This window comes from Cajanus cajan, chromosome 1 (assembly GCF_000230855.2).
Source record: "Cajanus cajan strain Asha chromosome 1, NIPB_CcT2T_4, whole genome shotgun sequence".
Lineage (NCBI taxonomy): Eukaryota > Viridiplantae > Streptophyta > Magnoliopsida > Fabales > Fabaceae > Cajanus > Cajanus cajan.
This window is the reverse complement of record NC_138517.1, coordinates 73,899,605-73,922,584: the sequence shown is the minus strand read 5'-3', so window position 1 is coordinate 73,922,584 and position 22,980 is coordinate 73,899,605. Positions and strand designations below refer to the sequence as shown.

General features: G+C 39.3%; 2 protein-coding genes across 5 annotated transcripts in view; one reads left to right on the top strand and one right to left on the bottom strand.

Annotated features, from left to right (window-relative positions):
• Nucleotides 1-2,197: 2,197 nt before the first annotated feature.
• Nucleotides 2,198-22,980, top strand: part of LOC109793144 (FH protein interacting protein FIP2) — a 43,591-nt gene continuing 22,808 nt past the window's right edge. The window contains exons 1-5 of one of the 4 annotated variants that reach the window (XR_014428625.1): nucleotides 2,198-2,371; nucleotides 2,460-2,569; nucleotides 2,948-3,082; nucleotides 3,932-4,087; nucleotides 4,515-4,598. Coding sequence is in view for 3 of the 4 variants with exons in the window: in XM_083062497.1 (XP_082918623.1) it covers nucleotides 2,323-2,371; nucleotides 2,460-2,569; nucleotides 2,948-3,082; nucleotides 3,932-4,087; nucleotides 4,515-4,598 (534 nt within the window). In the remaining variant the exon portion in view is untranslated. The remainder of the gene's footprint in view (nucleotides 2,372-2,459; nucleotides 2,570-2,947; nucleotides 3,083-3,931; nucleotides 4,088-4,514; nucleotides 4,599-22,980) is intronic. The other 3 variants (XM_083062497.1, XM_083062500.1, XM_083062493.1) reach the window with 3 other exon arrangements.
• On the bottom strand, nucleotides 20,635-22,440 carry LOC145950773 (uncharacterized). Its single transcript, XM_083062489.1, has 2 exons — nucleotides 21,055-22,440; nucleotides 20,635-20,818 (listed from the first exon to the last, which is right to left on the bottom strand). Exons 1-2 carry the CDS (start codon nucleotides 22,037-22,039, stop codon nucleotides 20,781-20,783), a joined length of 1,023 nt encoding a protein of 340 aa, XP_082918615.1. The 5' UTR covers nucleotides 22,040-22,440; the 3' UTR covers nucleotides 20,635-20,780.

Genomic DNA, 22,980 nt, shown 5'->3' with positions numbered 1-22,980 from the left:
AACATGTATGAATTCAAGGATTATAAACAAAAAAAAGCTTAATACTCTTTGATCAAGACATATATCATATGTTTTTCAAGATTCAAAATTAAAATAATTAACAAGAAGTGATGACAAGAAAGAACTACACATGACTCTAAGATAACATGTTTTTGCATTGATTTCAAAATTAAAGTTAATTCTTGTACTATCTGTACTGCTAAACCGAGCTCTGAGCTAGGTATCTCAGCGCAACATGACCTCGAGCACGCGCTACGCGATGTCAGCTCAGCAATTAAGTGAATCGCAACAGATTCCCGAGGATCTCGCCCCATACGAGATCCATTATTTAATCGCATTATATCTTATCTCAGGCCCAAGGCCGAAAGCAACCCTAAATCACACTAAGGTACGTGCATTACTTATATGAGACTAATACTCATACAAATTCTAACTTTGGCATCGAAGTCTCTTTTTTGCAGGTACCTCCCCCATCTTGGAGCATCAATGTACCAAGCGAAGGAGGCTCACCGATCTTACCAGGCGGATCAGCTTTACAGCAGATTTCCGGTAAGAACAATTCTATATATATTTCTAATTTTTTAATTAATTTATTTATTTTAATATTTCTATACTCAACACAAAATGCATCAAAATGAAGCGAGAAACATAAGGAACATGAATCTTAAAGGAATACAATAAGATATGGTTCATATAACACTAAATCTAAAAATAAAAACCAAAATTATTTCAAGACAAAAAATAGATCCAAGATTTAGCATACAATAACCAAATCTACTTCATCATAAGCTCAACAAGACATGAAAAGCATTTATGAACATGACAAAAATACTAGAACAAAGACAACATACTTTTTCAACCTCATGAAGATGACCATGCTCTAAATACCAAAAATGATGGAATAACCTTCAAAGAGGATTGTCTTCTCCTCTAGATTTCTTCCTTCTCCCTTGATATTTCTTGCATGGGGATTGAATGTAGAAGAAACTTCAAATGATGGAAAATACTAGAAGATGGTGGCACCATTCAAAGAGCAAGATAAGCCAAAATGTGATTCTCACTATAAGAAAATGATCCTTGATAAGAGATGCAAATGAAGTTGCACTCAAAGAGAAAAACCCCTAGACTTGAAAAGTGTGAGAGAAAACTCAATCTTGATTCTCATATAGCTCAAAAAGAGAAGACTAATGTACAAGGGGTTCCTATATATAGAGTTTGAGAGCTTGTGGTGCAAGTTAATCTAACCAAGGTTAGGTTAACTTGTCCTCAATTTAATTGACTGTAGTTTAAATTTGAAATTCAAATATGAACTTTGCCTACTAAATGGACATCCCACTCCTAGATCTATATTAACACATGAGAGCTTATCACATGGTAAGGTGCTAAAGGTATGATCCGGGTACGTTAGTAGAAAAATGAGTGTAGAAGCAAACATGTCAAAAGTGTGATTAATGTTTGGGTCATGTGATTTTATGGGTTTTATTTGAACTAATGAGAGATAATTACACAAGAAGTGAACACCCACTTCTTTGGAGAATAGTCTCCATTCTCTTATGATCCAAACAAATCAAATAAACACATTTAAGAGATACTAGTTACAACCTATAAGATACTAAATACACTCCTAAAAAGAAATTACAAAGAGATAAATTTCTTAAATATTTAATCCAAAAATATAAAGCCAAAACTAAGAAAATATTTTTCATAAAAATATATATAAAGAAGACATAGACTATAATAAGTATCATCAAATATGTTAACATTTAATAATTTGAGATGAGTAATTAGAATACATGCATTTTAATTTAAGATGAATACCTATGATATTATATTACCAAAATTTATTAACACAAAAGATTTGACAACTATACTCTTTAATCAAGTAACAAAATTTAATTCCAATTTAGTGTTGAGTCACAACATAAAAAGAAAAATACTCTTTTATCCTAAAGATGAGCTATAACAAATATAATTTCAACTCTACTGATCAATGAATCTTATTTTTACTCTTTCCCTCTTATTTCTGTGCAACCAATGGTTAACTTTTTTTAATAATCAAAAGATATAAAGTAAAGTGGTACTTTATAGCAAATTCGACTATATTGAAAAAGTGAAGTTTTAAGCAAACTACCAATATCTATTGAATTCATGAAAATAACATGTCTTTTGTCTTCACTTATCCTATGTTGAATCAAATGTTGTCTTGAACCAACCAAACCAAACCAAACCATTTTTGTTTCCTTTTCCAATTTCCATCCGAATTATTATAATAATAAAAATAGACTCCAGTGGCAGCGTCTGCTTCTGCTGGGCTTCACCACAATGAAGGACTTCCAATCCGATTTATCCTCCGTCGTTCGCCTCAACATCGGTAATATCCCTTTTCCCCTACCTCTCAACACGACGCCGTTTTCCCCTCCCTCCAATTCCGTTAATTTTCTCCCTTAAATTATTCCCAGGAGGCAAGAAATTTTGCACCACCACCGACACTCTCACTCAGCGGGAACCCGATTCAATGCTAGCCGCTATGTTCAGTGGCCGCCACACGCTTTGCCAAGATCCTCAGAAGGCAATTACAAATCATCATCATCATAATTATTATTAACCTAATATTTGTTTTAGGACCCTCAACTTTGGATTTTCAACTGCATTAGATTTCGCCCTCGGTCAAGCCAAAATAAAATATAAGATCACGGATGAAATCCCCACGTATTTCATAAATTCGAGGATTATAATTTATAACTACCATTTTTAAATTGTAGGGACTCAAATTAATTTCGATCAAATCTTCTTGAGAGAGTTAAAAACCAAATTTTACCCTGATTAATTAATACTACTGCTACTATTATGATTATTATCATCAGTATCGAAATTCTGTGTTTGTCTAATTATGCATTTAATTTTAGGGATGTTTAGTTATTGATTTGGTGAGTGGCAATGGGTGCAGGGGTATGTGTTTGTTGATAGGGATGGCAAACACTTCAGGCACATTCTCAATTGGTTAAGGGATGGCGTGGTGCCCACTCTAGAGGAATCTCAGTACTCCGAGCTGTTGAGGGAAGCTGAGTACTATCAGCTACTTGTAAGCACTGTTCTGTCATGTTGGAATTTGATTGCCATCAATTGCTTTTGAAGCTTAAGTTTATACCTTTCTTAGGATAAGTGGTTTTAAATTGCAGTTGTTGCAATGCGCAGCCGTGAAAACTGTAATAGCAATTGTGATTGCTGGCTGTAATTTAAAACCATGATGGGATTCCTTCTGTTTGGTTTTTCTAGTACATGTTGTGGTTTTTTGAGTCTAGTTAGTAGTACATGATTATTTGTCATGTCAAGTTATTTTTCGATAAGATTGTTGCCTTGGCTTTGTGATGATGCCATGTACTGCCATTAGATCCTTTATGTAATTTTTTATTTATTTTATTTTTAGTCATTTTTAATTATGTGTTAGGTTAATTTATGCATTTGATAGATTCTCATCTTTTGTGCTTAACTCTAAAGACAATGCAGTGTCAATTCTCCCTTTGCCCCTTTTCTTTTCCAGTTTTAAATTGATTTTGATTTATAATCTTTGAAGTTTTTGCCTGTTAGATTGATCAGCCCTCATTTTTTTTTTCTTCATCAGATTTTCCAGAACATAGCTTTAAATACAAGGTTCATATTCATTGTGGTTTTTGTATCAAGAACAGCAATCTGTGATGGAAACTTTTCCAGTCTTAACTCTAAACAATGTCTTTTGCTGTATCATAAACAGATAAATGCATACTTCCACTTGATATCATTGCTAAATTATATATGCCATGATATTAGACTTGAAGTTTCTTCTATTTTTTTTTGCCTAGATTTCTTCCAATTACTTTACCAAATCGAAAAGAAACTTAAACTTCAGTCCTTATTGAAATCATAAAACCTATGATCACTTGCTAAATTGCAGGGGCTTATAGATGAAATCCATGCTGTACCTAATAAGAGGAAGGAAGATGATGAGTTCCGTACAGAGTTAACACGTATAGATATCATCAAGTGTATTCAATCTGAGAAAGTAAGGTTTCGAGGGGTGAATCTTTGTGGCCTTGACCTCTCCAAACTGGTAATTGGACCAAAAATGTTTTTGAGCAGTATCTTATTATGCTTAGAAATAATCCATCTGATTACTTGTATTTGAGTTTTGGAGAAACCTGAATGTTTTTTTTTTCCCATTAAATATATCTCTTGCCTCTTAAGTTTGCTTTATCTTGTGTTCATATTTTGACAATTTTATACAACTGCATATTTGCTTTCAATATTAACAATTGGGACATCTTAAGAATGTTTGCAGCAGAGGATGACATGCAAGGTGTTTTACCTTGGGTGAAGAAAATATCATTTCAATAACCATTTTCTGGGAATAAAGTAATGTATGATTCAAGTCTAACTCATATTCAATGGAGTTTTGAAGTGGAAAATATATGCTTGGTAATATATCTGCTTACATCATCCCCTCGCATAGTCTTGATCTCTTGATTATGGATTTTCAGGATTTATCATATGTGGATTTTAGCCATGCTTGTCTTAAAAATGTGTTTTTTTCCAGAGCAAACCTTCAATGCGCAAAGTTTCAAGTAAGTATGGTTCTGATTAGATTCAATACTTGGGGTATTAATTTTGCAAGTTGATTGGGCCTATTTGTACAATGCAAATTAGATCTTAAATAACTGAATCTTGGGTTAAATTTAGTCAGGCTGTTCCCGGGTTTAGGCTTATTGGAGTATAGTTTTACTCCTTTATTGTTATTTTCGGTTATTATAGATATTTCAGCTATTATAGATATTTCGGTTATTATAGACCAATCTTATTTGGCTCTATATAAACCTGTCCTGTACTCTGTTTCAGTCACTTAATGAATTACATTCTTTTGCCTATTGTAAATCTTCTCTCATCTCTCTCTCTTGCTTTCTCTCTCTCTCTCTCTCTCTCACATATAATTCCTTTATGGTATCATAGAGCTTCTTGATCCCCTTCTTCTTCTCTCCGTTTCCGCTTGTCCAACATCTTCCTATGGCTGAATCTGCCTCTACAATGAATTCTTCCCCACCACCACCGCCTCCTCCACCCGTTCATGCTAACCCCGTAAACACCGTCCCTTCCAAGAATCCTCCCCCTAACTCTCATCCGTCCCTCACCTTCTCTCACACCATCTCCGAAAAACTTGACACCAAGAATTATCTTCTTTGGTGTCAACAGGTTGAACCCGTCATCAAGGGTCACCGCCTTCATCATTATCTTGTCAACCCCCAAATTTCTCAGAAATTTGCAACCCTTGTTGACCGAGATGCTGGTCGCATCTCTGAATCCTATTTTGCATGGGAACAGCAAGACCAATTACTACTTTCTTGGTTACAATCCTCCATGTCTAAAGACATGCTTACACGAGTTATCGGTTGCAAATTCTCCTTCCAACTTTGGGACAAAATTCACTCATACTTTCACTCCCATATGACTGCCAAAGCCCGCCAATTGCACAATGAACTTCGCAGCACAAGTCTTGAAAATCAGTCAATCTCTGAATATGTGCTTCGAATTCAAACCCTAGTTGATGCCCTCACAGCCATAGGCGACTCTGTTTCTCCAAAGGAACACCTTGATATAATTCTTGAAGGACTGCCCGAAAAGTACGAATCCACCGTGTCTCTCATCAGTAGCCGTTTTGACCTTCTGACCATAGATGAAGTCGAGACCTTACTTCTTGGCCATGAATCCTGTCTTGACAAGTTCAAGAAAAAAGCCGTTGCCTCCATTAATGTCACCACCACCACCCCTGAACCCAATCTGTCTGTCACGAACCCACAAGCACATCTTGCTCATCAACAAAACCAATCTGCCTTTTCTCAACGTCGAGGGGGTCGCACCAATTTTCGTGGTGGCCGTTTCTCCAATCGGACAGGCCGTGGACAAGGCAGATTTGCTGGGTACCAATGTCAAGTCTGCCATAGATACGGACATGTTGCCTCTGCCTGCTATTATCGTTTTGATGAAACCTATGTTCCATCCTCACCTCTTGAAACCTATGTTGCCTCTACCAACCAACATGCAAACCCAGGCGTATGGTACAACAATCAACCTGCTTCGCCTTCTCTTCATCAAAATGGAATTCTTGGACCTAGACCTCAATTTACTCCTTAAGTCCAATTCACGTCCACCCAGGCGCAACCTCAAGCCATGATTGCATTGTCCTCCTCTTCAAGCAACAACAATTGGTATCCAGATTCTGGGGCATCAAATCATGTTACCAATGTCTCTCAAAATATTCAACAATTTACTCCTTTTGAAGGACCCGATCAAATCCATGTGGGTAATGGACAAGGGCTTCACATTAACTCCACAGGTGTTACCACCTTTCATTCTCCAATCAACCCTAAGTTTCAATTTGCTCTAAACAATCTTCTATTTGTGCCCTCCATCACAAAAAATCTAATTAGTGTTAGTCAATTCTCCAAGGATAATTCTGTATATTTTGAATTTCACCCCTATATTTGCTTGGTCAAATCACAGGACACTAAAGAAGTTCTCCTCCAAGGCTTGGTTGGTCCTAATGACCTGTACCAGTTTCCTGCACTTCTTCCAACTCCCAGTACACGATCTGTCCAGCAGGTGCAACCGGCCAGAACCTTCTCTGTTAATACAACAACAAAGAGTTCTATTTCTTTTGCCACTTGGCACTCTAGATAAGCACATCCTAATGTTGATGTAATGAAACATGTTTCCCGGAACTTCAACATTCAACTTGTGACCAATAATATATCAGATTTCTGCACTCCTTGTTGTCTTGGTAAATCCCACAGATTACCTTCCAATCTTTCTAAAACTGTGTACAATACACCCTTTGATTTAGTATACAGCGATTTGTGTGGACCTGCTCCGGTTACGTCAACCTGTGGATATCAATACTATGTCACCTTTGTTGATGCTCACACACGCATTACGTATCTTCTCAAAAGTAAAGCTCAAACCTTTAATGTTTTCAAACAGTTTCACGCTATGGTTAACAATCAATATCACCACCTGATCAAAGCATTGCAAACTGATTGGGGTGGTGAGTATCGTTCCTTCACTAATTATTTAAATGAAGTTGGAATTCAACATCGTCTAATCTGTCCACACACTCATTATCGAAATGGAGTTGTTGAAAGAAAACACAGGCATATTGTTGAACTTGGTCTCACGTTGTTGGCTCAAGCTGAATTACCTATGCAATTTTGGGATCATGCCTTTCTCACTGGCGTTTATCTCATTAATCGACTTCCCTCCTCATCTATTCAAAATGCTGTTCCTTATCACAAACTATTCCATCAACCACCAGATTATCTCTCTCTTAGAATATTTGGTTGCTCTTGCTTTCCCCATCTTCGGCCCTACAACAAACACAAACTTCAATTTCGATCCCAAGAATGTGTTTTTCTTGGTTACTCCACTTCCCACAAAGGTTACAAATGTCTTGCTGCTGATGGGCGTCTCTACATCTCCAATGATGTAGTGTTTAATGAAACTAAACTTCCCTAAAAGGAACTCTTCTCTTCCACAGCCAGTGTCTCCCACCATCCTATTTCGGTTCCTCTCACTATAAACCCCACTCCCACACCCTCCCATGAGACCAAACCCACCTCCCCCAATCCACCCGCAACCTCACCAAGCCTAGCTTCTGATTCCTACATCCCTGGTACTGCTGCCACGGGTACCTTTCCCTCCACTTTATCCATTCCAACATCCTCCAACCTTGACCCTTCCTCAGCTCCTGTCATTCACCCTTACAATGTGCACCCTATGACCACAAGAGCAAAAGACGGTATAGTCAAACCGCGTCTACAACCCACCCTCCTATTAACTCATGTTGAACCAAAAACCATCAAACAAGCCTTATCTAATCCTACCTGGTCTGCTGCCATGCAAACAGAATACAATGCTCTTCTTCACAATAACACCTGGTCTCTTGTTCCTCTACCACCGCATCGCACTGCTATAGGTTGCAAGTGGGTCTTCCGTGTCAAGGAAAATCCTAATGGTACGATCCACAAGTACAAAGCACGTCTTGTTGCCAAAGGATTTAATCAACAATTTGGCTTTGACTGTCATGAAACTTTCTCCCCTGTTATCAAACCCGTCACTGTCAGGCTCATTCTCACCCTTGCCCTAACTCATCGTTGGCCCATTCAACAACTAGATGTTAATAATGCCTTCCTTAATGGCACCCTTGATGGGTTCCTTCTCCATGAAATGACGTAGAGATGAAGGAGAGGAAGCCTTGCCATTGATCTAGGTTCAACAAGGAAGACAAAAGGGGCTTTTGGGGTGGAGAAAGGAATGGGTTGCGTGAAAAGGGAGGTGTTGGGCGGAAGCTATTTAGGTGATGGTGTTTGGTGATTTAAGTTGGCTCACTCCAAGGTAGGTGGAGGCCACTCTAGGTCTCACTCTCCAAGGGTGGAGAATGAAGGTAGGCTAGCCGAATTTAGCTAGGGACTAAGGATAGGGACTTGAGGCATAAGAATGCTCACTCAAATTCATATATATCCAAAGTGTGTACAAGTGGTGGGGTGTGGGGTATTTATAGGAGGAGAAGCATCTAGGGTTTCATTTGGACATGCATGGCCGAAATTCACAAAGGCAAATGCACTCCAAATGAAATGCCAAATGAACCCTAGATGCTACTTGGTGACCAAGTTTGGAATCTATGGGTCTAGATTGGCTACATCAAGGTGCATGATATGATCATGCAACCTTTGCCCTCCACTTGGGCCTAAGCCTTTCTATCACCAAAAATAGATCCAAAAACTCACCAAAAATGCGTCACCTCCTTATGTAATACCCTAGCCCAAAATAAAAAAACCCTAATTAACTAAAGCACCCCAAAATACAAGGGTAAAATGGGAAATACAAAGAAAATAAATCCTATGACTAAAATACCCCAAAATACAAGGGTAAAAATGGAAAATAAAATAAATCCTAAATTAATGAGGCGTAGGAGAGCACTAATACTCTATGATCATGAGGAGAGTATCCTTTGGTGTGTGAACACCCTCCTCCTCTTCAACTCTCCTAGCCATGGACCTAGTGATGGGGCCCACGTGTGTCTTCAAGGATGGTCCTCCATCATCCCCTCCTTCTTGAGAAACATCTGTCCTCAGATTAGATTCCTCATCCAAATCCTCAGCTCCTAAAAATGGTGTGAGATCACAAACATTAAAAGATGAGCTAGTGCTATAATCAGAAGGAAGGTCTAATTTATATGCATTGTCATTTATTTTGTGAAGGACTTGGAATGGTCCATCTCCCCTAGGATTTAGTTTTGACATCCTTTGAGTAGGAAATCTATCCTTCCTCAAATGAAGCCAAACCCAATCCCCAACTTCAAAAGTGAGTTTCTTTCTTCCTTTGTTGTTGTATTTGGCATATTTTTGAGTTTGTTGTTCAATTTGACCCTTGATCTTTTCATGGTATTTCTTAATGAAATCTGCCCTAGATACTCCTTCTTTGTGAAACAAGGAAGGGGTATTAGGGAGGGGTAAAAGATCAAGAGGAGTGATTGGATTAAAGCCATAGACAACTTCAAAGGGGGAAAGATTAGTAGTTTTATGGACTACTCTATTGTATGCAAATTCTAAATGGGGGAGGCAATCATCCCAAGTTTTCTTATTTCCTTTGAGAAGTACCCTCAACAAAGTAGATAGGGATTTATTTACTACTTCGGTTTGGCCATCGGTTTGAGGATGACAAGTAGTAGAATAGAGGAGCTTAGTTCCTAGTTTTTCCCATAAAACTTTCCAAAAGTGACTAAGGAACTTAGCATCCCTATCGGACACAATTGTTTTGGGTAGACCATGCAAACGGACCACTTCCCTAAAGAAAAGTTTAGCTATATAGCTAGCATCATCCACTTTGTGGCATGGTATAAAATGAGCCATTTTGCTAAAACGGTCCACTACCACAAAGATGGAGTCAAATCCCCTTTGAGTCCTTGGAAGCCCAAGGGGAGCTAGCTATAGGAAGGGGGTATAGAGTCCATGAGGCATTACTCTTGATTTAGCCTTCAAACAAGTAATGCGTTTGGAGCAATGCCTTTGGACATCTATTCTCATGTGTGGCCAATAAAATTTAGCTTTCAAAAAACTTAGGGTTTTATCAACCCCAAAATGGCCCATGAGACCTCCTTCATGACTCTCTTTGACCAAAAGTTTTCTAATGGATCCTTGGGGTATGCAAAGTTTGCCCATTCTAAAAAGATACCCCTCAAGAAGATAGAATCCATCAAAAGGCTTTTGGAGGCATTTAGCATAAGTGGTTTGGAAGTCTAAATCAAGCTCATACAATTCCTTTACATCATCAAAGCCAAGTATTTGTGTTCCTAAGGTGGAGAGCAAGGTGTGCCTCCTTGAAAGAGCATCGGCTACCACATTGCTCTTTCCCCTTTTATATTTGATGATGTAGGGGAATTGTTCAAGATATTCCACCCACTTTGCATGCCTTTTATTCAACTTCCCTTGCCCTCTAAGATACTTGAGTGACTCATGATCGGTGTGAATAACAAATTCTTTAGTCACTAAGTAATGCTCCCAAACTTGTAGAGCTCTTATGAGGGCATAGAGTTCTTTGTCATAGGTGGGATAATTCAAGGTGGTCCCATGAAGTTTTTCACTAAAGTAAGCAATGGGGTGACCTCCTTGAAGTAACACGGTACCTATGCCCAAACCGGATGCATCACATTCTAGCTCAAAAGTTTGTTCAAAATTTGGTAGAGCTAGAATGGGTGCATTGGTGAGTTTCTCTTTTAGGGTTTTGAAAGCTTTTTCTTGGGCTTCACCCCAAAGGAAAGGTACATCCTTCTTAACAAGCTCATTAAGAGGGGATGCAAGTGTGGAGAAGTCCTTTACAAACCTCCTATAAAAGCTAGCTAGGCCATGAAAACTTCTAACTTCTCCAACACTCTTTGGGGTGGGCCATTCTTGGATAGCCTTTATTTTCTCGGAGTCAACTTGGACTCCCTCTTTGCCAACAATGAACCCCAAAAATTTTACTTGTTCTTGGCAAAAGGTACATTTTTCAAGGTTGGCATAGAGGTGGTTGACTCTAAGAATTATTAAGACTTGCCTTAGATGTCCTAGATGATCATCTAAGGTCTTACTATACACAAGGATGTCATCAAAGTAGACAACCACAAATTTTCCTATACAATCCCTAAGAATATGATTCATTAGGCGCATGAAAGTACTAGGGGCATTAGTGAGGCCAAAAGGCATCACTAACCATTCATATAAGCCAAATTTGGTCTTAAAAGCGGTTTTCCACTCATCACCTTCTTTGATTCGAATTTGGTGATATCCACTTTTAAGGTCAATTTTGGAAAAGATGTTGGCCCCATGCAATTCATCTAACATATCATCTAACCTAGGGATTGGGTGCCTATATTTTATTGTGATGTTATTGATGGCTCTACAATCAGTGCACATCCTCCATTTGCCATCTTTCTTAGGCACCAAGAGAACGGGGACGGCACAAGGGCTAAGGCTCTTTTGAACCCAACCCTTCTTCAACAAGTCATCAACTTGAGCTTCTATCTCTTTGGTTTCTTGGGGGTTAGTTCTATAGGCGGGCCTATTTGGAAGACTAGAACCCGGTATGAGGTCTATTTGATGTTCTATTCCTCTTAAAGGTGGAAGTCCACTTGGGACTTCTTGAGGAAATAGGTCATCAAACTCTTTTAAAAGTTTTTGAACCCCATGAGGTAGAGACTCAAGTTCATGACTAGTGGCAGCAAGTGTCTCTTTGAAATAGAGAAGGTACAAAGGTTGTTCAATCAAAAGTGTGTTTTTGATATCATTTTTAAGGGATAAAACACTTTTGTGAACAACTTCTTTAGAGGAGACACTTGCCTCTAAACTTGGTACCTCCTCTTTCCCTTCTTTAAGGGAAAGGTCTTTTTTTTCTTTTTTTTGTTTTCTACTTTTTTTTTCTTCTCCCTCTCTTTTGACTTTCATTTTGAGTTGGTCCTCACACACTTGAGATGGTGATAGAGGACACAACACAATTTTCTTTCCTAAGTGATGGAAACTTATTTTGTTGGTTAGGCCATCATGAATAGTTTTTTTATCAAATTGCCAAGGCCTTCCAAGTAGAATATGACTAGCATCCAATGGCACTATATCACATAAAATTTCATCTTGGTATTTGCCAATGGAGATTGGTATATTTACTTGTTGATTAACCACAATACCTCCTTCCTCATTGATCCATTGCAATTTGTAAGGTTTTGGGTGAGGTATAGTGGTTAAGGCTAACTTTTCCACTAATCTAGTGCTACAACAATTGCAACTAGATCCACTATCCACAATGAGAGAACAAGTGTTTTCTAAAACCTTGCATCTTGTGTGAAACAAGTTCTCTCTTTGGGATTGATCTAAGTTACTAGATTGGTTTCCAAGAAGCCTTCTAACCATTAACAAGTCTCCTTCACAAGGGTGGATTTCTTCCTCGGACTCTAAGTTTTCTTCTTCTTCGCTTGAAGAAGAAGAAGTAGCTTCATCAAGGCTACTATAGTGGTCTTGGCCCTTTAAAATCATGGTTTTCTTTGTTGGGCATTGAGAGGCAATGTGTCCTCGACCAAGACACTTGAAGCACTTGATGTCACTTGTCTTAGTGTTTTTGGAAGATGTTTTTTGAGAGGTTTCTTTTTCTTTTTCTTTAGGAAAAGGATTGGAAGAGGGGCCCTCCTTCTTGAAATCCTTGGAATAAGATGGAGTGGAATCTTTTCTAAAAGTTTTTCTTTTAAGTTGGTGTTCCACTCTAGAACAAAGTTGAACAAGCTCATTCAAATCCCTATAGGGTAAGAGTTCAACTTTGTCCCTTATTTCAAGGTTAAGACCACTTTGAAATCTTGAGATGGTGGTCCTCTCTTCTTCCCTTATCCCAGCCCTCATCATGAGTAACTCCATAGATTGCCTATATTCTTTCACACTAGATGACCCTTGTTTCAATCTTTGTAGCTTATCCATAAGCTCACGGTCATAGTATGGAGGAATATGCCTCCTTCTCAAGGCACTACGGAGCTCATTCCAATATTGAATTGGAGGCTCATGGTTTATTCTTCTTTCCTTTTCTAAGGAGGTCCACCAATACATGGCATGCCCTTGGAAGCTAAGGGTTGCCAAAGAAACCTTTCTCTCTTCACTCACTCCATGGCAAGAAAATAGTTGTTCTACTTTCATTTCCCAATCTAAATAATTTTCAACATTATCTTTGCCATGAAATGGGGGAAGAGTGATGTTGGGTTCCCTATTGGAAGACTCCCTATTTCTATGATGCCTTGGGGGTCTTTGATAGTAACCATCATTGTGATGACTACTAAAGAAGGTATCACTTGGAGGTTGGGTATGATGCCCTTCCTCCTCATGGACACTTGAATGTCTATGCCCCCCTCTTCTTGAAGGTTGAGGAGAAGTGACTCTTGGTTTTGAACCACTAGCCTCTCCTCCCACAACTAATCTTTCAAGCAATCTTTTTATTTCTTCATTATTTCTTTCAAACTCTTTTTCTTTTTTTCTCAATTCTTCATCTCTCTTTATATTTTCCTCTTCTTTTTTTCTTAGGTAATCTTTCAATTCCCTAAGTTCATCCCTAACACTAGACCTAGTACTATGAGAATTATGACCATGGATACTAGAATGATCACTCATCTTTGATCCAAAAAGGTTTTCAAAAATGTTTTCAAAAGGTTTGAAAAGGTTTTCACAAAGAGTGAGTGATAAAGAGTTTTCACAAAAAAAAGGTTTTCAAGGTGCAAGATAGGTAGGAAAAGGCCTAAGTGTACAAAGTGAACTTTCAAGGGGAGGTGGACTACAAAGAATCACTTAATAACCAAGCCCTATCAAGTAAAAATCACTAAGCCTTTTCTACTTTTCTTACAAAACAATTTGGCACAACAAGAAAGTGCGTGTGTGCACGGACCCTTAGTAGGCCAAAGCAAGCCTTCTAAACGGATTGCACAAAGATAAAGTCCTAAGCAATTATACTACTAAAAGCTTTAAAAACATGCAAAAGGAAAGCACTTAAAACATGTTCTAGTCGAGGTCCTAGGTGAAGGTTTTCAAATCACCTTCAACTACACGAATTAAAACCAAGTTGAAGAGGTTTAAAAATGGCCAAATTACAAACCAAAATAATGAAACTAAGGCCAAAAACAACAAAGAGGCCGTGAGAGAAAAATTAAGCACAAAAAATTTAGACAAAACAAGAATTTAAGTCTTCAACTCCTCCACTTGGGCTCCTTCACAATGAACAAACGTGTTAGACCTCTCCAAGTGTTTGTTCACTCCTTTATGTGTGGTGTAAGTCCCTCCAAAGGCTAGGCTTGGATTCGGTTCACCCCTCCACTCAAATCCACCAAAGGTGTGAAAATTGACTAGAGTGGGTTTTGACCTACAATGAAATTAAAACCAACCCAAAGCAAGAGTCCAAGAAATAAAAACTGAAAAGCACAATTAAGAAAGGCTAAACTCAAAGAGAATTTAAAGATGACAAAACAAAAGAGGCCAAAGAAAGACAAGCTAAAAATTAAGACTCAATCAAATAAAGGAAGCACACAAAAGAGTAATCCTAGGAAAGCACTAGAATGAATAAGTGTTTAAGCTCACTTGATGAAGTCCTTTAATGATTCGGTCCAGCCAATATTAAGGTCCCAAAAATGGTCCAAAAATGTCACAAGTCCAACTCCAAATGCTTAGGTAAGGGGTCCAAGTCCACAAGTCTAGCAACAAGTCCTTTTTGGTCAAAAAAAATTTTTTTTGATACTTTTTTTTTTTTTTTTTGTTCTATTTTTCACGGCAATAATTTTTTTTGATGTCCTTGGGTCCAAGTTCTTTTCTTTATGTTCAGCCCATTGTTGCTTGGGTTTTGCACTTGTGGGTGGTGAAAATTAGGTCAAATTTTTAGGAGAAGGAGAGGAGGACAAGTGGTGTGATTTTAGAGGTGTTTAGGGTATCTTTTGAGTGGAAAGTGTTTTGTACTAGTTGTTTGCACAAAATTTTCAGCACACCTCTTAGATTCTTTTAGGGTTTCTTTAGGCATAAAAATAGACTAAATCAAGTGAGAAATGCAAGGAAGTGGGGCGGCAATGCATGTGCAAGAAAGCATTTACACATGGATGACAAAAATCACATAGAACATGCTAGGACTAAATAGCATGCATGAATGACTCCTAGATGGTTCATATATGTCACGCCCACTATGTAATGCAAGATGGCATATTTTGTTGATGTGTTACATGCAAAGTGTTTGGCACATACATGGAATTTATGTAGACAAAAATATAGGAAACAAAAATGACAAAACTTTAGGTGGATTCAAAAAAATCAAAAGCATGTTCATGGCATGTTCTTCATGTTCATGTGAGACTCAAGAAAAATGAAAAGCATGGCAAACCTAACAATGGAACCTAAAATTGCAAGGAAGGCTCACAAGAAACAAGGTGTGAACCCCAAAGCTATTCGGCCACACAAAGAAAACAAGAAGAAGGAAAGTGACCGAAAGCAAAAGACTCAAAGGAGACACACAAAAAAAAGATTAGATGTTACCCTTGTAGAACCTTGGCTCTTGATACCACTTGATGGGTTCCTTCTCCATGAAATGACGTAGAGATGAAGGAGAGGAAGCCTTGCCCTTGATCTAGGTTCAACAAGGAAGACAAAAGGAGCTTTTGGGGTGGAGAAAGGAATGGGTTGCGTGAAAAGGGAGGTGTTGGGCGGAAGCTATTTAGGTGATGGTGTTTGGTGATTTAAGTTGGCTCACTCCAAGGTAGGTGGAGGCCACTCTAGGTCTCACTCTCCAAGGGTGGAGAATGAAGGTAGGCTAGCCGAATTTAGCTAGGGACTAAGGATAGGGACTTGAGGCATAAGAATGCTCACTCAAATTCATATATATCCAAAGTGTGTACAAGTGGTGGGGTGTGGGGTATTTATAGGAGGAGAAGCATCTAGGGTTTCATTTGGACATGCATGGCCGAAATTCACAAAGGCAAATGCACTCCAAATGAAATGCCAAATGAACCCTAGATGCTACTTGGTGACCAAGTTTGGAATCTATGGGTCTAGATTGGCTACATCAAGGTGCATGATATGATCATGCAACCTTTGCCCTCCACTTGGGCCTAAGCCTTTCTATCACCAAAAATAGATCCAAAAACTCACCAAAAATGCGTCACCTCCTTATGTAATACCCTAGCCCAAAATAAAAAAACCCTAATTAACTAAAACACCCCAAAATACAAGGGTAAAATGGGAAATACAAAGAAAATAAATCCTATGACTAAAATACCCCAAAATACAAGGGTAAAAATGGAAAATAAAATAAATCCTAAATTAATGAGGCTTAGGAGAGCACTAATACTCTATGATCATGAGGAGAGTATCCTTTGGTGTGTGAACACCCTCCTCCTCTTCAACTCTCCTAGCCATGGACCTAGTGATGGGGCCCACGTGTGTCTTCAAGGATGGTCCTCCATCAACCCTTGAAGAGGAAGTCTACATGACACAACCACCTGGATTTGAAGCATCTAATAAAAATCTCGTCTGCAAACTACACAAAGCCATCTATGGGCTCAAACAAGCACCTCGTTTGGTTTGACAAGCTCAAATCAACTCTGCTGCAATTAAATTTCTCTGCCAGCAAATGTGATCCGTCTCTGTTTGTATACTCTCATGCCAATAATGTCATCTACATTCTGGTATATGTTGATGACATTATAATCACTAGCAATAATTCCACAATTCATACGCTTGTCTCTAAACTCCATTCAATCTTCTCTCTCAAAGACCTCCGTGATCTTGATTTCTTTCTTGGCATTGAAGTAAAATCTCGGCTTGATGGTTCTCTCATTCTCTCACTCAAAGTAAGTACATCCGGGATCTATTGAATCGTACTGATATGGAAGGATCAAAGCCTATTTCTTCTCCCATGATTTCTGGAAGCAAACTATCAAAAGCAGGATCTGAAGATTTCTTGGATGCCTCTCTCTATCGTTCAGTTGTAGGTGCATTGCAATATGCTACCATTACAAGAACCGAAATTAGCTTCTCTGTAAACAAAGTCTGCCAGTTCATGTCCCATCCTCTTACACATCATTGGGCTGCTGTTAAAAGAATTCTCAGGTATCTGAAGGGCACTACGTCCTGGGGTCTTCGTCTGCAACCTGCTTCTTCCCCTTCCTCCCTCTCAATTCATGCTTATTGTGATGCAGACTGGGCGTCTGATCCTGATGACAAGCGATCTACATCTGGTGCCTCCATCTTCCTTGGACCAAATCTCGTGTCCTGTTGGTCCAAAAAGCAAACTGTCATTGCTCGCTCTAGTACGAAAGCCGAATACAGGAGTCTTGCCCTTGCCACAGCTGAAGTTACTTGGATACAAACTTTGCTCTCTGAACTTCAAGTCAATCATTCTACTCCAATTATCTTCTGTGACAACTTGAGCACTGTGGCTCTCGCTCACAACCCTGTTCTTCATGTGCGTACCAAGCATATGGAATTAGATCTCTTCTTTGTTCGCGAGAAAGTGGCGGCCAAGTGTCTTCAAGTTGTTCATGTTCCAGCTATTGATCAATGTGCTGATGTGCTCACCAAAGCTCTCTCGCCTTCGCGGTTTTGTGATCTTCGGTCCAAGATTCAAGTAGTTGAGTCTCCTCATCCTACTTGAGCTTGCAGGGGGCTATTGGAGTATAGTTTTACTTGAATATTAAGATGGTTTTGGAAAAGTGTTTTTCACACTTTCTTCATTACTTGATTGAGTATATAAAAACATACAATATAGGCTGAAAAGGCTAAGAGCCTAGGACTGCTCATCAGACATACAAAAAGAAGATAATATAAAATACAAAAGCTTCCCTAATAAGCTATTCTAACACTCCCCCTCAAGCTGAAGCATACAGATTGTATGCACCAAGCTTGGAACATAAGAACTGAATGCGAGGCCCCCTCAATGATTTAGTCATAACATCTGCAAGTTGTTCATTGGATGTGACAAATTTGGTAACAATTTCCTTAGATAGCAACTTCTCTCTAACAAAATGACAGTCAACTTCTGTATGTTTAGTTCTCTCATGAAATACTGGATTGGAGGCAATGTGGAGTGCAGCTTGATTATCACAATACAACTTCATTGGATGACCTTCACAAAACTTTAACTCTTGAAGAAGTTGCTTAATCCACATAAGTTCACAAGTAATTAAGGCCATAGCACGGTATTCAGCCTCAGCACTGGATCGAGCAACAACATTTTGCTTCTTACTCTTCCAAGATATGAGATTTCCACCTAGGAACACACAGTAGCCAGTAGTAGAGCGTCGGTCTATAGGACAACCAGCCCAATCAGCATCACAATAGCCAGAAATTTGGCTGTCTCCTTTGTCCTCATACAATAATCCTTGTCCTGGTGCCTTTTTGATATATCTAAGGATACGTAAAACAGCATTCCAATGATCAATATGAGGGGCCTGCATGAATTGACTAACAATCCCTACTGCAAAAGAAAGATCAGGTCTTGTGATTGTGAGATAAATAAGCTTCCCAACCAATCTTCTATATCTCTCTGGGTCTGTGAACAGTTCACCTTGATCAGCCATCAACTTTTGGTTAGGATCCATAGGACTATCAATGGGCTTGCAATCCAACATGCCAGTTTCCTTCAAGATATCAATAGCATATTTTCTTTGTGAAATCACAATGCCTTCCTTTGATTGAGCAACCTCAATACCCAAAAAATATCTCAGATGCCCAAGGTCTTTGGTCTGGAACTGACTAAACAAATGTTTCTTCAATTGAGAGATTGTAGTTGCATCATTCCCTGTAATCACTATGTCATCAACATAAACAATCAAATAAACACATCTCCCAGGTGAAGTGTGACAATAGAACACTGAATGATCTGCTTCACTCCTTTTCAACCCAAAATTCTGCACCACATGACTAAATTTTCCGAACCAAGCCCGAGGAGATTGTTTGAGACCATAAAGGGATCTTCGCAATCTGCAAACTAAACCAGACTCCCCCTGAGCAACAAACCCAGGAGGTTGCTCCATGTAAATTTCCTCCTCCAACTCCCCATGAAGAAACGCATTTTTAATATCTAATTGGTGGAGAGGCCAATGCCGAATAGCTGCCATAGCAAGGAAGAGACGAACTGTAGGGATTTTGGCCACAGGAGAAAAGGTATCACCATAATCTAGGCCATAAATTTGAGTATATCCCTTGGCCACCAATCGGGCTTTGAGTCGATCAACTGTACCATCAGGCCCAACTTTAATGGCATAGACCCATCTACAACCAACTGGTTGTTTACCAGGAGGAAGTGGAACTAACTCCCAGGTGCCACTATGTTCAAGAGCTTGCATTTCAGCAATCATAGCTTGTCGCCATCCAGGATGATCAAGTGCCTCATGGACATTTTTAGGAATGGTTAAAGGAGATATAGAGGAGATAAAAGAACAATATAAAGGAGATAATCGATGATAACTCAAAAAATTGTATATAGGATGAGGGTTCCGAGTCGAACGAATACCTTTGCGAAGGGCAATTGGCCAGCTTGAACTATCATCATTCGGACCCGTAGTAGGGGAACTTGATGGTGAAGGAGATGAAATTGGTGGTTCTTCAGGAATTGTCAAATCAATTTGTCGAGTTCGACGCTGATAGGTGAGAAGAGGAGATGAAGTAACGGGAATGGGTCTATTTGTGGACAAGGTGGGTTGAGTTACCTCTTGATTAGGGGCTAAAGGTTGAAGTGGTATGGATAGATGGGAAGATACAGGTAGAACCTGTTGGATTGACACAGAATCATTTGTAGAGGATAGGAAGAAAGGAGTGTGTTCAAAAAAGGTAACATCAGCAGACATGTAAAATTTTTTGGTCTTTGGAGAATAACACTTGTACCCTTTCTGGAGACGAGAATAGCCTAGGAAAACACATTTGATAGCCCTAGCCGATAGCTTATCCAAACCAGGAGAGACATCATGGACAAAGCATGTACACCCAAAGACTCGAGGTGAGACATGAAACAAGGGTTCCTTTGGAAAGATAATCGAGTAAGGAATTTTATTCTCAAGAGAAGACGATGGCATTCTGTTTATTAAAAAACAGGCTGTAAGAATTGCATCACCCCAATGATGTACAGGAACATTTGCATTGAGCATCAGGGTGCGTGCAGTCTCTACAAGGTGTCTATTTTTCCTTTCTGCTATTCCATTTTGTTGGGGTGTGTGTGGACATGTAGACTGATGTAAAACACCTTGTGAAGATAAAAAAGAAGACAATTCAAGGGAGAAATATTCTTTGGCATTATCACTTCTAAAAATTTTGATTGTTTTTCCAAATTGGTTCTGAATTTCATTAAAGAAGGAAACAAATATAGACAAAAGTTCAGAACGATCTTTCATTAAGTATACCCAAGTACAACGAGAAAATTCATCAATAAAGGTTACAAAATATCTGAAACCAAAAGATGTTACACGGCTTGGACCCCATATGTCAGAGTGAATGGTGGTAAAAACTGAGTTACACCTTTTTTCAGTTTGTTTGGGAAAGGATGATCTAACATGTTTGCCTAGTTGACATGACTCACAACCTAACTCTTCCAATGTTTTGAGACTAGGAACTAAGAGTTTCAACTTGGACAAACTTGGATGACCCAAACGATCATGCAAAAGCTTGGGTGGCAAAACAGCAACACAAGATACTGATGGTTGCATTCCAAAATAGTAAAGACCACCAAATTCATGTCCTACGCCAATCATCTTGCCCGTACCACGTTCCTGAATGACACAAGATTCAGCATTAAAAGTTACTGAACAGTTTAAGGATTTAGTTAATTGACTTAAAGAGATCAAATTGAAAGGACATTTAGGGACAAATAAAACAGATTTTAAATTTAACATGGGAGAAAGTGAAACTTGACCAATTCCTTTGGGGGCAATTTTGGATCCATCTGCTAAGGTGATAAGATGGGGTGATTTAAGAGAGGACATGGACAAGAATAGAGAATCATTACCAGCTATGTGATCAGAGGCACCTGAATCAATGATCCATGGACTTTGACTTGCAGTTAATTGAGAAATACAGGCTGTAGAAATAGTAGGAGTAGAGGAAGATTGAGCTTGACTCATAGCTTTCCATTGAAGATATTCTTGGTAATCATTTTCAGGAATCTTCCTATCAACCTTTTCTGATTGATCAGACTTGGACAGATTTGCTATCTTTTCTGGAAAACCATTGAGAGAGTAACAATTCTCTTGAGTGTGACCCATCCTTTTGCAGTAGGAACATTGAGGACGGCCACTTCTACCCCCTCTTCCTCGGTTTCCACGACCACCCCTTCCCTTGGAAGAGACCATAGCAGAAGCTTCAACAATGGCGGTAGAATTTTCACTCTTGGATTCAGTTGGAACTCGAAGTAGTCTAGTAACTAAGTTGTCCATTGAGGGGATTTCATGACCGGTCAGGAGTTGATCACGAACATGATTAAAGTCTGAATGCAATGTTCTTAAAATCATCACCATATATAGCCTATCAAGTTTCTTCTTCATTCCTTCCAATGACTCATCATCAAGAAATAATTTTAGTTCTTCCACGGCAGCTTGAGCTTCAGCCACATGAGAAACCATATCATGACTAGTTTGTCTCAAAGAGGCTAGTTTTTGTGCAGCATCATACAGCCTTTGAATGTCATTAGCATAGATACTTTGAGCCTTCTTCCAAAAAGAGCAACAAGTTTTAAAGGCTCTAAGTGTTCCAAGTATATTGGGTTCCACAGATTGCCACAAAACAGCACATAACTGAAAATCAACTTTCTTCCACTGAGCTTTATTCTCTATTGACCCCTCAATGTCTTCCTTTTCTAGGTGGTCATGGTGTCCTTGACCAAGGAACCAAAGTTCCACAGATGCAGCCCATGAAAGATAGTTCTTCCCATTTAACTTTTCTGCAGTAATGGTAGGTGTACCAGCAATAGCAAGAGCAGGACCTGAAGAAGCCATGGGAGAAGAAGAAAATTGGAAATAAATACGAAGAGGAGGAGATGAACAGTGACCGCGACCCAAAAGACCAACTGGAACAATAAACTGAGGTCTGAAACGGACCCAGACAGCTCAGGCGAACACAACGGTGGCGGCGTGGCGGACTTCCGGTGACCAGAAGGCGGCGCGTGAGACACACGCGCTTTGACGGACAGACACTTGGAGCGGCGCGTGGGAGCGCGTGGATACTTGGATGCGCTCAAAAACAGCAGGGTTGGGTCGCGCTCAACGAGGCGCACCAAACCCTACGTTCTTCGAAAAATTTGGTCGCCGGCCGGCGGCGGCGGACGGTGGCCGGCGGCGGAAGACGGTGGCCGGAGGCGGCGGACGACAACGAGCGACAGAGCGGGATCGGACCCGCTCTGATACCAACTTGAATATTAAGATGGTTTTGGAAAAGTGTTTTTCACACTTTCTTCATTACTTGATTGAGTATATAAAAACATACAATATAGGCTGAAAAGGCTAAGAGCCTAGGACTGCTCATCAGACATACAAAAAGAAGATAATATAAAATACAAAAGCTTCCCTAATAAGCTATTCTAACAAAGATAGACCCAATCACCCACCTGAACTGTGTGGATGTTCGTCTACCCTTATCTGCCTGAGCCTTCATGTACTCTTGAGCTCTGCTGAGGTCATACTTTAATTTCCTCAAAGCCTCATCTCGGTTCTTCAAATCTTGCACTACTTCTTAATGATAATTTTTCCTGGCAGAAACTTGGCTAAGGAAGGTGGGGGTCGCCTGTAAACACCTTCAAACAGGATACATTTAGCTGCTGAATTATAATTAATATTAAACCAATATTCTTCCCAATGTAAACTATCCATCCAAACCTTCGACTTCTTTGTGTATTATCAAAATGCATTTTGCATATGGGAAATTGGCTTCCAGACTGCAA

Bases quoted from the DNA above. Each gene is read 5' to 3' on its own strand.
- LOC145950773 (XM_083062489.1), bottom strand. From the start codon at position 22,039: ATGGCTTCTTCAGGTCCTGCTCTTGCTATTGCTGGTACACCTACCATT. The intron at 20,819-21,054 runs GTAATGATTCTC...TGTGTCATTCAG, and splicing joins TGCCTCTGATCACATAGCTG to GAACGTGGTACGGGCAAGAT.